This window comes from Aphelocoma coerulescens, chromosome 9 (assembly GCF_041296385.1).
Source record: "Aphelocoma coerulescens isolate FSJ_1873_10779 chromosome 9, UR_Acoe_1.0, whole genome shotgun sequence".
Lineage (NCBI taxonomy): Eukaryota > Metazoa > Chordata > Aves > Passeriformes > Corvidae > Aphelocoma > Aphelocoma coerulescens.
In genome coordinates this window covers 281,870-294,775 of record NC_091023.1, presented here as the reverse complement: position 1 = coordinate 294,775, position 12,906 = coordinate 281,870, and the positions used below count along the sequence as shown (strand labels likewise).

The 12,906-nt window shown below is 46.0% G+C and overlaps 1 protein-coding gene across 1 annotated transcript in view; it reads left to right on the top strand.

Annotated features, from left to right (window-relative positions):
• MYO7B (myosin VIIB) overlaps nucleotides 1–12,906 on the top strand; it is a 50,150-nt gene that overhangs the window by 7,816 nt on the left and 29,428 nt on the right. Inside the window, exons 9-19 of the mRNA XM_069024683.1 lie at nucleotides 851–1,004; nucleotides 1,937–2,013; nucleotides 2,321–2,440; nucleotides 2,649–2,791; nucleotides 4,128–4,338; nucleotides 5,890–6,025; nucleotides 6,267–6,427; nucleotides 8,707–8,844; nucleotides 9,825–9,977; nucleotides 10,493–10,591; nucleotides 12,367–12,461. Of these exons, the coding sequence (XP_068880784.1) occupies nucleotides 851–1,004; nucleotides 1,937–2,013; nucleotides 2,321–2,440; nucleotides 2,649–2,791; nucleotides 4,128–4,338; nucleotides 5,890–6,025; nucleotides 6,267–6,427; nucleotides 8,707–8,844; nucleotides 9,825–9,977; nucleotides 10,493–10,591; nucleotides 12,367–12,461 (1,487 nt within the window). The remainder of the gene's footprint in view (nucleotides 1–850; nucleotides 1,005–1,936; nucleotides 2,014–2,320; nucleotides 2,441–2,648; nucleotides 2,792–4,127; nucleotides 4,339–5,889; nucleotides 6,026–6,266; nucleotides 6,428–8,706; nucleotides 8,845–9,824; nucleotides 9,978–10,492; nucleotides 10,592–12,366; nucleotides 12,462–12,906) is intronic.

The following is a 12,906-nucleotide window of genomic DNA, read 5'->3' as shown; positions in this document are numbered from 1 at the left end:
TACAGCAAAGCTGATGAGTGCAATTAGTGCAATTAATCCATTGGCCATTCCATAAAAAGGCCACTGGGTCAGCAGTAGGGCAGTGTGATACTGAGATAGGAGGATTGGATTAAAGGAGAACATATCCATGGTTTTATAAAGGTCAGCTGTTGGCACAAGCTGGCATGTTTACATGCTGTAAACTGACATGTCTGGGAATATTTCATTTTTGTAATTATCATGCTATATTGTCAGAAACATCAAGGATAAAAAAGGCATTTTCCCATCTCCATTAGGGCTGAAAGTAGTTTCTATCAGGAGCAGCATCCTAGGACCTGCTGTGCGGGCTTTGATGAAGGGTCTTCTGATGCTGCCTTGGATGCTTCCATTTGCCTTCCATTAGGACCTAATATTTTTATTTTGAGATCTGCCTTCTAGTACTTATCCAATTCAGCTTGCTTTGGTTTGGGATGAGGGCTCTTAATTTTCCATTGACAAGGCAGACAGAGAAAACCAAAGGCCTTGTAAATGACCTTGTAAATGTAGGTAACCTTGTCAAAGCTTCCTGTCCTTTTATGCTCCAGAGCAGCCTTCCCCTCAGCTTTTCCTTTTGGCGTCCCCAGCATTCCGTCTAGCGCTGGAGAAATGCATTATTGAGCCCTCTGTTAATGGGTACTTTTTGAGAGTAAAGGTGAAGGAAGATACAACCACGGGAAGAGGATACAGAATGTCTAAATAGGTTTTTACCTTGCGTCCTTGTGGACTCACAGGACAGCCACCCTGTGTACAAAGGCTTGTTAGTCTGTAGGTGCTTTCTTCCTTGTCTGGGTAGCAGGAGGATTTTCCTTACCTGTCAGTGTGGTGCTTGCAGGGCAACTGCATGTCCTGCGACGGCCGGAATGACGCCAAGGATTATGCCCACATTCGCTCGGCTATGAAGATCCTCATGTTCTCAGACTCTGAGCACTGGGACATCAGCAAGCTGCTGGCTGCAATCCTGCACCTAGGGAATGTAGAGTTTCAAGGTAAACTCAACATTGCCTGTGCTTACCCTTCCTCAGACTCGATGGTAAAGGTGCTTCCCTTGGGTGCTTCCTGCTTCCACCTGCACAGATTAGGTTGTGCTGCTCTGCCCTGTATTAATAGGTCAATAGACTTGGAAAGGCAGGCAGATAAGCACCATGAAATTCTGATTTGTGACTCCACTGCCAAGTGTTTTGAAAAACAGTATCTTATTATTATTTTGTCATGCTGTCAGGTCTCCATGGTTGTACATAGACCCTTATCACACAAACTGGAACAACAGAGTATAATGCCATGTTACATTTGCTGATTTTTGTTCTACACAAGCCAGAGGACACAGGAGTGATGTTTGCCATGGAGATAATAGCAGTCATGCTCCTGCTTAAGTCTGCTGACTACTCACCTGCATAGGTGCACTTCTGGTATGGACAGGCACAGTGTGATACCCACCAGCACATGCCAGAAGCTCTCACATTTTAGAAAATAACTCCTTGCTTTGTGATACAGAGGGCCTGATACAGTGATGCCAGCTGGATTCTTTGGATAAATGCTGACTACTAAAATTAGAGATTTCTTTTATTCCCCTTTGTTGTCTAAATTTCCTGCAAGCCAAATACACAGGAAAAATATTTCCAGAAACACATTTTCTGGAGTCAGATATCACTTCCCCAGATCCCCAGTAGTAACTATTTTAAATGAATAGCCTTGTCAGTTTGGCTGCTGTTTTTAGCCTGATGTTCTGGGCATGAGAGCCCTGTAGATCCCAGGATCCCTGGGTGAAATCAGGACCCTCCTTGGTAAAATCATGGAACCCATCAGTTTCAAATGAGAACTGAGTACCTTGCCACACTCCCAGTGCTGTGGGGTCACAGAAATACAGCTATATTAACAACAGTGATGGCTCCCCCTGACACTGGCTGTTTCTTCCTTGCAGCGGCCGTGTATGACAACTTGGACTGCTCCGATGTGATGGACTCACCACACTTCTCCATTGCCACCAAATTGCTCGAGGTAATGGACTCTCATCTCCTCTTGCTGGTTCTCCCTTCCCCCTTGTTCCCTGAGCACACTGGCAGAGCACATCTCTGGAGTTTATGTAGGAATATACATTCAACAGGCATGCCTCCTCTCTCGCTGACACTCCAGTCATGCTATTGCAGATGTCTCTCCAAGCCAGGAGATCTTTAACTGGGACAGCAAGTTGCCAGTGGATGCTGCTAGACATCACTAGTTTGTCATAGCCTTCCTCCCGATACAAACTTTGCTGGATCTCCTTTATCCACCTGGAATGACCAGGCTGCTATGACTGTTTCTCCAGGTAGACTCTAGTGAACTCCAGAACAGCCTCACAAACCTCTCCATCATTGTCCGAGGAGAAAGTGTGTCCAGGCCTCTGAACGTGGTTCAAGCTGCCGATGGGAGGGATGCCTTTGTGAAGGTACTGGTGCTCATGGCTTTCTTGTTTAAAGACTGGGGATGCTTTCAGAGCTGTCTTTGTTCCTGGCTGAGGAGCCTTATGTGATTGACCTTGAGGGCTCCAGGCCCTTGCAGTTCTCAGGCATAGCTTGACAGCACAATAGCAACCAGTAAGTTACATCCAAAGTTTCTAATAATGTGCTCCACTCCTCTTTCATTTTTTTCCTCAGGGTATATATGGACGGATTTTCTTGTGGATCGTGAACAAGATAAACTCAGCCATTTTCAACCCAACTTCTCAGAAGCCTAAAGACAGACGTCAATCCATTGGACTGCTGGACATTTTTGGGTTTGAAAACTTCAGCAACAACAGGTGGGAAACTCCAGATGCAATGCAATAGGAAGCTGAAAAGCTGCTGATGTAAAGGGAAAGAATGAAAAAACAAACAGTCACATGCTCTTTCATCATCATCCTGATTCTCAGAAAAATGGTGAAAATTTCATTACTGGGTTTTCCCAATTATGATCATGCAGATTCCATTTTCCTTCAGTCTTGATCATATTTCTGCCTCCTTCCCCAACCTTCATTTTAGTGCAGCCATTGCACTAAATGTCTATTCCAGAATGCACATGTCTATTCCAGAACCTGAGGAATCTTCTAAGGGGAGACAGCTATGGAGCTACTGTGGCAGGCAGCCACTATGTGAGGATGTAGTATATCCCTGTGTCTCTGTACCAAACTTTCCTGTTCCACAGCATTTTACAATGTCTCTTGGGATACATTTGGCATGTTGTACAAATGAGACTGTGTTGTGTTTCCCATTTCAGCTCATGCTTACATCTTTTTCAGTGTTCTCCCATCCCTTTTTTTTTTTTTGACTGCTTCATTTCTGTACTCCTAAGGGCAGGTCAGCTAAGTCCCTGGTCCCCTGGTCAGCACACCACTGTGTCACTGCGTGTCACTGCTGTCTCTTCCACTGGTGTTTCCATTCCCAAAGCACGGTTTCTGTTTGCCCTTCTCTCTGGGGGGACAGCAGCTCTCTCAGTTGTCAGGTACCATCAGTTCTCAGCAAACCATCAGCACATACTCTGCAATCTTTTGCAATCCATTTCAACTGATGCCTCTTGCCTTCAGCCAGATAATATTCCTCAGTGACTTTAGGAACAGAATCTGGGATCTCTACAGTCTGTCTTCTATCTTTTGTGTTCTCTCCTGTTATTTTGTGCTGTTCCCCAGGGTCTGCAGTCCCCATGGGTCCTCACTGTGGTGAGCACCCCAGAGGCACACAGTGTGCCACAGCAAGTACCAGGTAATGATACTCAGGTGCAGCATAAAGGAGTAACTAACAAAAGAAGCAGAAGTGCCACTGCAAGGAGAAACATGTCACATGCTCATAAGTCAAGCAATTTTCACAGTTACATGTTCCCTTTATCTCTAGAGTTTCTTGAAACACTTAAGAGATCTTTTCTTGCCTACTAAGCAACATTCAGGCATCAGCTGGCTCATTGCTACTGGTCTTTGCCACAGCAGAAAATGCCTCCCTTGCATTGCTAAGATTGGCAACGTGCAGTGATGGTGGTCACCAGCACTGTGGAATATGGCAGTGGTATATCTGGATATGCCTTTAAAGCAGAGGCTAAACAAATAGCAGAGACCAGTGCAGCACTGGCCAAGGATGACCATGGGCTTTCATCTTGTCCTTCCCCAGCTTTGAGCAGCTGTGCATTAACATTGCAAATGAGCACCTTCAGCAGTTCTTCGTGCACCATGTCTTCAAGCTGGAGCAAGAGGAATACCTTGCAGAGCATATTGCCTGGAACAACATTGACTTCACTGACAACCGCCAGGCTCTGGAAGTCATTGCACTTAAGCCCATGAATATCATCTCCCTCATTGATGAAGAGAGCAGGTTCCCCAAGGTAAATTTCTGGTTTCACTTGTAATCCCTGGCTTTGCACACAGCTCACAGGTGACATTTGGGTTTAGACACACAAAAGTGCAAAAGTGGCTTTCAGATACGTTAGGAGAGGCAATATCTTCTCCCCATAGATGTTTCTTTCAAATTAGCTCACTACACGACTGCTTCACTCTCTGCTGGAATGTGCTCTTCCTGGTGCCTTGCTGTTGAAACTCTTACAGCTGTTCCAGACAGAGAAGGAAGGAGTCCGCATCATTTTACAAGGGCTTCTTTGGAAATCTTTGAAATAGTTTATTGTTTGAGTATTGTTCTGCTGTTGGTCTAGACTGCAGCTTGCTCTTTCTTCCCCTTGCTGGCAGACTCAATTCAGCAATGTCACCATTGTGAGAAACTGAAGGGGAACTACAGGCCTGGCCTGGCAGCTGACTTTGGTGCCAGGGAAGGTCATAAACAGATCATTTAGAGCACCATCACAGACCAGGTACAGAACAAGTTGATCAAGCCCAGTCAGCAAGGGCCCTGCTTTACTCACCTGATCTCCTTCCATGACAAGCTGACCTGCTGAGTGCATGAGGGAGATCCTGTGGCTGTTGTCTGCCATGATTCTGTGATTCTGTGAAATGTTATTCTGCAAAGGCCAGTCATCTCAAACAGAAGAGCAGAGATGAAAGTACCATTTGATCTCAGACATCCCAGTAGAGCATTTTCATAGTCTGCAGAGCATGGTGAGGCTAAGCTGGAGTGTTGGTGCAGAAATCAGATGACAATGGAGGGTGTCCAGAAAAGCAAGCCCCTGCCTCAGCTCATTTGTAGTCCTTCAGGTAACAATTTGAGAGGATCATGTACAGGCAGACAGCTTTCCCCTTTCTTGCCTAAGAAGAGGGTAGTCCCACAGTTAGATCAAGAAAGCACCTCTTCCATGATTCCAGGATCACGTGACTTCTGAGAGCACAGCCCCCACTGCCCTGGGCATGGGCCAGTGCACAGAGCTCACATGGCCCATGAGGGGATGTCATCATGATGGCACCCCTTGAAGGGAAGCACCCAGCTGATTGCCTTGCCTCTGGAATTCATGGTCTGGGCCTGCTGACTGGGATCTGCTCTGGCATTCTTCCAGGGATCTCTGAGTCTTGCACCAGCTGAGGAGTGCAAGAACAACTGTGCCTGCCCAGGAGAAGGAGCAGGCACCCCTTACAGCTTCCTGGGTAGGAGGGCATGAGAAGGTTGGTGGGGGCCTTTTCTTGTGAGTTCCAAAGATCTGGTAAATTCTAAGTGCACCTGGTGATGTTAGTAATGTTATGGGGGCTTGTGTACAGCCCTAGAACACCAGGCCCTGTGCTTGATGGTGTGTTCTGTCATGATGCTTGAGACAGGAGTCTGTGTAAAAGGGAAGATACTTTTGGCACTACTTTCCTCCAGATCTATTCCACACATAAGGGCAGTATTTGAGCTTTTGTTATCTCTAAGCACCACTTTTGTTTGTTTGCTGAGCACAGACCAGTGGGGGGGACAATCTGCTTAACCATCCTTTTTTACCTATGTTTGTTTCTAGGGCACTGATGCCACCATGCTTGTCAAAATCAATTCCCTCCACGGTAAAAGTAAAGTCTACATCCCACCTAAGAGTGTTCATGACACCAAGTTTGGCATCAACCACTTTGCTGGGGTTGTCTTTTACGAATCAAAAGGTGAGCCTATCTCTGCTGGATACAGAGGGTGAAGGGAATATCCTGGAGAACCACATATCCACCTGCCCTGGATATGTGGCTCTCCAGAGTAATGTTGATCTGAAGTTGATCAGGAGGTCAGGAGGATTACTCTAAACCAATCTGCAAATTACTGTAAATTAAGTGGATTTTAGCTAGACAGAGTGGTGCTAGAGCCAGCAGGATACAGAGGTGACAGGCTAATTTTGTTTCCATCCTATAGATTTCCTGGAGAAAAATCGTGACACACTGAGTGCTAATGTAATGCAAGTGGTCCATTCCTCCAAAAACAAATTCCTGAGAGAGATTTTCCAGGTGGAAACAACCCCACCTAGTCTGGGACGCGGGACCATTCGGCATCTTGGATCTGACCAGGTCTACAAGGTTGGCTTACTGGCACTGTCTTGCAGAAACAACTAATTTCTCCTCCCTTCTATAAAGCTCTGGCTGTTCTTGACATCCTCTTTCTTTTGCTCTGTCTCTGCAAATCCCTATCTCTTTCATTCAAATTGTCTCTGCCAAGGGGGCTGCAGGAAAAGTCAGGGTCTGGTGTTCATGCTGTAAACAAGTGCAATGTCAGCCCTGCCTCCCAGGTCTTCATCCCTGGACATGTGTGTAGCCATGCCTGCAGGCTGTCCCAGAACCACGAGTCATGATGCCTCCCCACATGTTGTCATTGACTGGATGTCACTTTGTGCCAAAGTTCATGATGGGTCATTATCACAGACTCCACTGTGCCTGGTGTGTCTGTGCCTAGTGAAAATAAGGGTGTGAAGTGCAGTGGACTAGAAACAGTGTGGGGCACAGTTCAGGTTCTCTGTCCTGCTCCAACTTCCACATACCTTGATTTCTGAACATTTAACTATGTAGTGTCACTAGTATGTGAAGGTACTTTTGCTTTTACTGTTTACATATTTGATTTTTCCTGTCAGGATACAGAACAGTCAGCTTGCTATCTTACCTATTGTCTGTCTATTCTCCTGGCATTTTCTGATCTTGTCCTTTCTTCCTCCGTCTTTGTCCAGTGTGGCTTTCTGCTGTCCAGAACACCTGGCCACGCACAGGTAAACATCCCAGGGGCAAAGAATGTCAGAAGTGGTATAAGCAGCAACAGGGAGCTGGCTTTACATCTCTTAAAAGCTATGAATACCTCCAGATTAAATATCCGGTGTATCTACATTGCTCTAATACTTTAATGGGTCTTGTCCCTATAAATAAGGCTGAATTATTGAAAAAAAAGTATAGCATCATGTCAAGAAAGGAAATACCAAATGTGGGCTACCCCATGTCAAAATGCTCAGAAATTAGCTGTTGATGCTCAAATAAATGGGACCATCATTGGGAAGCCTAAGAAGCCGGCTACAGAAAAGAACAATGAATGATGTGCCAGAAAACACTTTTTTGTCCTGAGGTCTCAGAGTTCCTTTCCTGACACATCACAACAGAAAAGTCACCCTTAACTCAACAACAAATTTAAACTCAGCTTTAACAATGTTGTATGTGTGAGATCCTGAAGGCACGAGCTTCAGCCTTGTGTGGCCATCCCACTGATGGTACAGCAGAAAGAGTCTGAGAGTGAAAATCACTTTTAACTCTTACACAGCTAAAATATGTATATGCTGTTATCATACCCACTTTGGATGCTTGCTAGCCCTAAGATGCATCAGAGCTGCAACGAGACATTCCCAGGAGCTGTTTTCCAAAGACACGAGTGATCGATCACAGGAGGGCAGCCTTGCCCTGTAGCTAAAGCAGAGGGTGGAAATCGGAGTGTTCAAAAGGGCACTTTAGACGTAAGAACAGCAGGGTGAGGTACCCTAAAGACCATGGAAGGGAGGGGAGCCACTCAACTTTAAATTATTTACTTAGAAAAAAATTCCAACAACCCCACAATGGACCAACCCCCCCCCAAACAAACAAACAAAGCAGCTGTGTTGTGCTGCAATGATCAGCTCATTGCCTGTATGCAAAATGCCAGTGGAGTCCTTTTGTTATTTGGAATCTGTACTGTTGTCACTGTAATTTAATTTGCCCATACTGAGATGTAGAAACTTAGGCCTAATGTGATGATTTGTGTGAAAGACACAGGTGTAACTGTGCTGTCAGAGAGGCTGGGGAAATCTGAAGTACCTCATATATTATCCTCCAGTAAAAGTTTGCCTTTTTACTGCTTACTGTAGTATTAATGAGCAAGGCTAGTCCCTAAGGAATGGGCTGTTCCGGGTCTTTAGCAATCCTAGCTATGATGGCAGCAAAATGCCTTGCCTGGAGTTTATTCCTGCTTTGGGAGTGGCTGTTTCTCACCAAGCTTTCAGGCACATCCCCAGGAATCACAGCTTGGCACCCAGGCCTGGCACTAAACACAGCCTTGGTTGGAAGAAAGAGGCTCATGTGGGCTTCTGTTGGTGGAATTACTTCCACCACAGCCACCCCCATTGCTAGGACTTAGTGCCCAAGTAGGTGAAAGCACTTAGTGGGGGGTTTCTTTACCAGAATGAACCCCAAATAATAAGGTGCAGATGGCCAATTTAGCTCCCATGTAGGTAAATACTGTTTTTCTGGTGGTTGTGTGATACTATTACATTGTACAAAAATACAAAGGTTTACTAATTGGCCTCTGACAGTGAATGATGTTGCAGTCAGCACATGCTTTCTCTTCCCAGGGCTTGGATACCACCAAGCGGCTCTCGACACTGGGAGGACAGTTCAAGCAATCCCTGGAAAAACTAATGAAAATCCTTGAGCAGTGCCAGCCATACTTCATCCGCTGCATCAAGCCAAATGACTACAAGAAACCACTGGTAATGTTCTAACAATAAGAAGTCTTGCCTTTGGTAAAGTTTGTAATGAGAAAAGGCTCTCAGTTGCTGTGTAGCATTTTGTAGCTGTACTTGGCTGCATCCAAGAAGAGCTGGAGTACAGGCTATTCCTGCAATAAACATAGTAGGAGGATATAGCTTTGTTAATTTACAAAAGCATCTCAAAAAAGTACCATAGAGTAATGGATAGTAAAAAAGCAGACAGGTGTATTCCTGAGCAGAGTTACAGAAGCCTTTTCGGTAAAGATAAAGACGAAACTGAAGACTTTGTAACTCCTCAACAAAGGGACAAACAAAAAACATTAGGATCGACAATGATCATACTATGAAATAGCCTGAGAGAGAATAGGAGAGCTGTTGGACTTTATGAGAGGGGTGATGTGGCTTAATCTGACATTACAAGAGAAGAGAAGTCAGTTTGTCATTAGGACATGTGGCTGGAACTCGGGGGATTTTCGACCTGATTCTACTCTAAAACTTTGTATGGTGTTGGTCAAGTGAGTTCAAAATTTTTGAAGCACTGCATGTGGCTTGGTGAGCCAATTTTTAATTTCAGACAAGATTAAACAATAATAATAAGAAAAGAGCAGCATGCCTGCTGTGCTTTGCATGGTGTGCCCAAAGGCCTAAGTTGCTACTGCCGTTATTCACACCTGCAAAATTATATGATCAATTCACCATTCATCTGAAATTACAGTTCTAGAATGAAAAATGGTAGCCAGACTGAAGTTAATGGACGGTTTCTACTGCTGACATACACAAATTTGGTAGAGCCATTGGGGTGACTTGTTTATGCTTGTAATGAATTAATTTAGTGCACTAAAGAAAAACACAATTTAAAAAAAGCACAGTAGGCCATTTTGCAGGCCCTCTGAGGCTGGAGGGTAATGGACATGTTCTGAGGGATACTGCATGTGGACCCTCTTTCAGCGCTAAGTCTCCTCATCTGCTTTCCCTTTCAGTTGTTTGATCGGGAACTATGTATCAAACAGCTGCGATATTCAGGGATGATGGAGACCATTCAGATCAGGAAAGCTGGGTACCCCATTCGCTACAGCTTTGAGGAGTTCTTTGAGAGATACAGAGTTCTTCTGCCATGGTCTCTTCGAAAACAGGTGTGTAAGCAAAAACATGGTTTAAAGCTAATCTAACTTGTCCTTATGAGGCTTTGGTCTTTCCCTTGCCAGAAAGGTCTTGAATTACTGCTGGCAGAGTTGAGAGAGCTGTCAGCACAGAATTAAAGCTAAACACTTAAGTACTCCCTTCGACCTTAACTGAAAATGCAGAGTTGCTTGAGGTCCAACTGTCCTTGGCCTGCTCCATGCAGACATCCCAGGCAGGGTAACATCCCCATTCCCATTGCCCTCAGATTATTTTTTTCCATAATCACACACTTCTCAGGTCTCTGACAGCCTCCTCACACTTTGACTCTGGAATGCAATCACGTTCCTCCTCTTCCTGACCATTTGAGCTGAACCACTTTCATTCATTCTACTGTCACCCAGAGGTCTGCAAGACCTCATCTGTTTCTGTTCTTTGCCCTTTGGAATGCAGGGCAGTAGATCCTTGCATACTACAGCTGCTGTGTTTCACAGCCAAGCCCTAACATCATTATGCTTTTGCACATCAGCTGAAGAATGATGCTCGACAGAGCTGCATCAGCATCTCCAAAGAAGTGCTGGGCAAGGATGAAAGCTGGCAAGTTGGAAGGACCAAGATTTTCCTTAAAGTAAGTAAAAAGGACAGTTTATTGTCTTTTCTCATGAAAGACTGGATGCTTCACAGTACAACTTGGTCTGCTTGTGCAAGGAGGACTGGGTTATCTTACCAATTCTTCCTTGAACCTGAGGGTGGATCTTTGTTCTTGAAAGCCAAATAATTCAGTGAAAGGAGTTTGGTGTAGGAGAGGCTGAGTTCTTCCAGCTCCCAAAGACGAAAGGTGAGGTGAGGCATTGGCCTGTTTCCCCCCCTCTCCCTGCCATGGGCAGCCATCTCAGTTTGAAAGACAGGTGTCTGCCAAGGAAGGCAGGAGCCTCCCTTGGAATGGAAAATATGACACCCTTCCCTCTGAATTATTATAACGTGAAAATTTAGGAGCTTTCAGGCAAAGATATAGGGAAAGGAATAACAGTTCTTTACCAGTATGTGTATGTATAACAAGGCAAGCAAACAACAGCAATGGCAGCGCCAACAAACAAGAGCAGCGAGCCCAGTGAACGGTCTCTTCCCGCTCTTGGAGCGCTTTCCCCTCGCTGCAGTTCCGCTCGCGGCCGCCAGGGGCGCTGGTGGCTCCCGGCCGGGCGGGGCGGGTGCGGTGCTTCCCCGCCTGCAGGGGGCGCTGTGCCGCCAGCTCGGGGACCTCACGTGGTCAGTGGCGGACGGGCTGGATGGGGACAATGGCTGTGGCAGGAACCTCGGAGCGGGGCCTGGAATGGCAGGGCAGCCTCACCCAGGATAGCAAGCAAGAGGTGGCAGAAACTCCGCAGCTATTGCTTGAGCCGTGGGGAGGCAGGGCTGGAACCCCAGGGCCTCCCGGCAAGGCAGGGGGTGCAGAGCTACAGTGTAGCAAAAACTTGGAGCAGTGGGAAAAAAAACCCAATCAGTGCGGCAGGGCAGCAGCAGCCTGGCTCCCAGCAGGGCAGGGAAAGGCTCCCTGGTGCAGAGGGGAAGAGGGCCCAGGATCCCGGGGTTTCTCACCTGAGGCACCCGAGCAGATGGTGAAGGGTCCCTCTTTTAGTGAAGGTAGACGTTCATAAGGTTCCAATGCAATGGCCGCTCTTACGAGCAGAGCTGCACTCACGGTAGAAGAAAGGCAGCAGGAGACGGAATCCTGCAGTGGTGACGAATTCTCCCCACAGCCACTGCAGCCTCTCTCCCCTCCGAATGCTGAGAGCACAAGAGCTGGGGGCTGCACTCAACCCCGTTTTCCCAGTCCAAAGTTCGCTGTATCTCTGCCCTCTCTACCCTCAGCTAAAGAGAGTAGCCAGCTGCACCCCTCCCCTGAGCGGTGACAACTTCTTTTGTCTCTCTTAAGTATCCAGTTGTTATTGTCTCCTAGAGTATGGGGGAAAGCTCCTTAAGAGAAAAAAAAAGCCAAAAAAGCTAAAAGGAGAACCCCTAAAACCCCAGCATAGGGGTGATCCTGTTTCTGTGCTACAACGTTGCAGCTGGAACAGCACAGTGCAACCTATTGGAGCCCAAAAAAGAATGGGATACCAGTGCACTGCTGCAGAGGTCCACCTTGCCTGTAGCATACCCTTGCCTGTAGCATACCCCCAGGTGAAAACAGTCTTGCTGCAGGCAGATTCTTGCCCGTTTATGGCTACAGCTAGAGCGAGTCTGGTCAGGTGGTGTGCACTTTCCCTACTGCAGTCCCATAAATGCATTTTAATCACATTATGCTACGTCATATTGATTTTGGGTCTTTTTTCAGATCATGTGTCCCATTTCCAGAGGTTGTAGGTGTGTCTGCTAAGCTGGCATATCCACACTTTCTTTTAACAGGATCATCATGACACTGTATTGGAGCTGCAACGCCAAAATGTGCTCACAGATAAGGTTCTTCTTATCCAGAAGGTGATGAGAGGATTGAAGGACAGGTCAGTGATCTTACAGGAGGGAATACACTTTCGTTTAGAGTAGTTGATCTTTGTGGTGAAGCGTGACACACGCTGTGCAGCATTTTTGAGCATGAAATGTATCGATCTATACCTTCTACCAGCCCTAAATTTCATGCTTGTCATGTAACAATGCACAGTGTATCTATGCAGATGTTGGACAAAGATTTGTTTTGGCTCAGTTTTGTTATTTTCGTGATGTTTTTCAAAATGCAGGGCTGTGGCATGTATGAAAAGGAAGGTTTGAAAGGAGGACTTGATCTTAATATTTTTAGTAAACCATAGACATCTGGAAAGCAGGAAATCCCCATGGAATGTATGCCCTTCTCAGAGCTACAAGAATTCTCTTACTTAGGATGCTTCTTTGATACAAGATGTTGAAAAGAATCAGATAGAAACTAACTAGTCCTTCTCTTTGCCAAAGAGG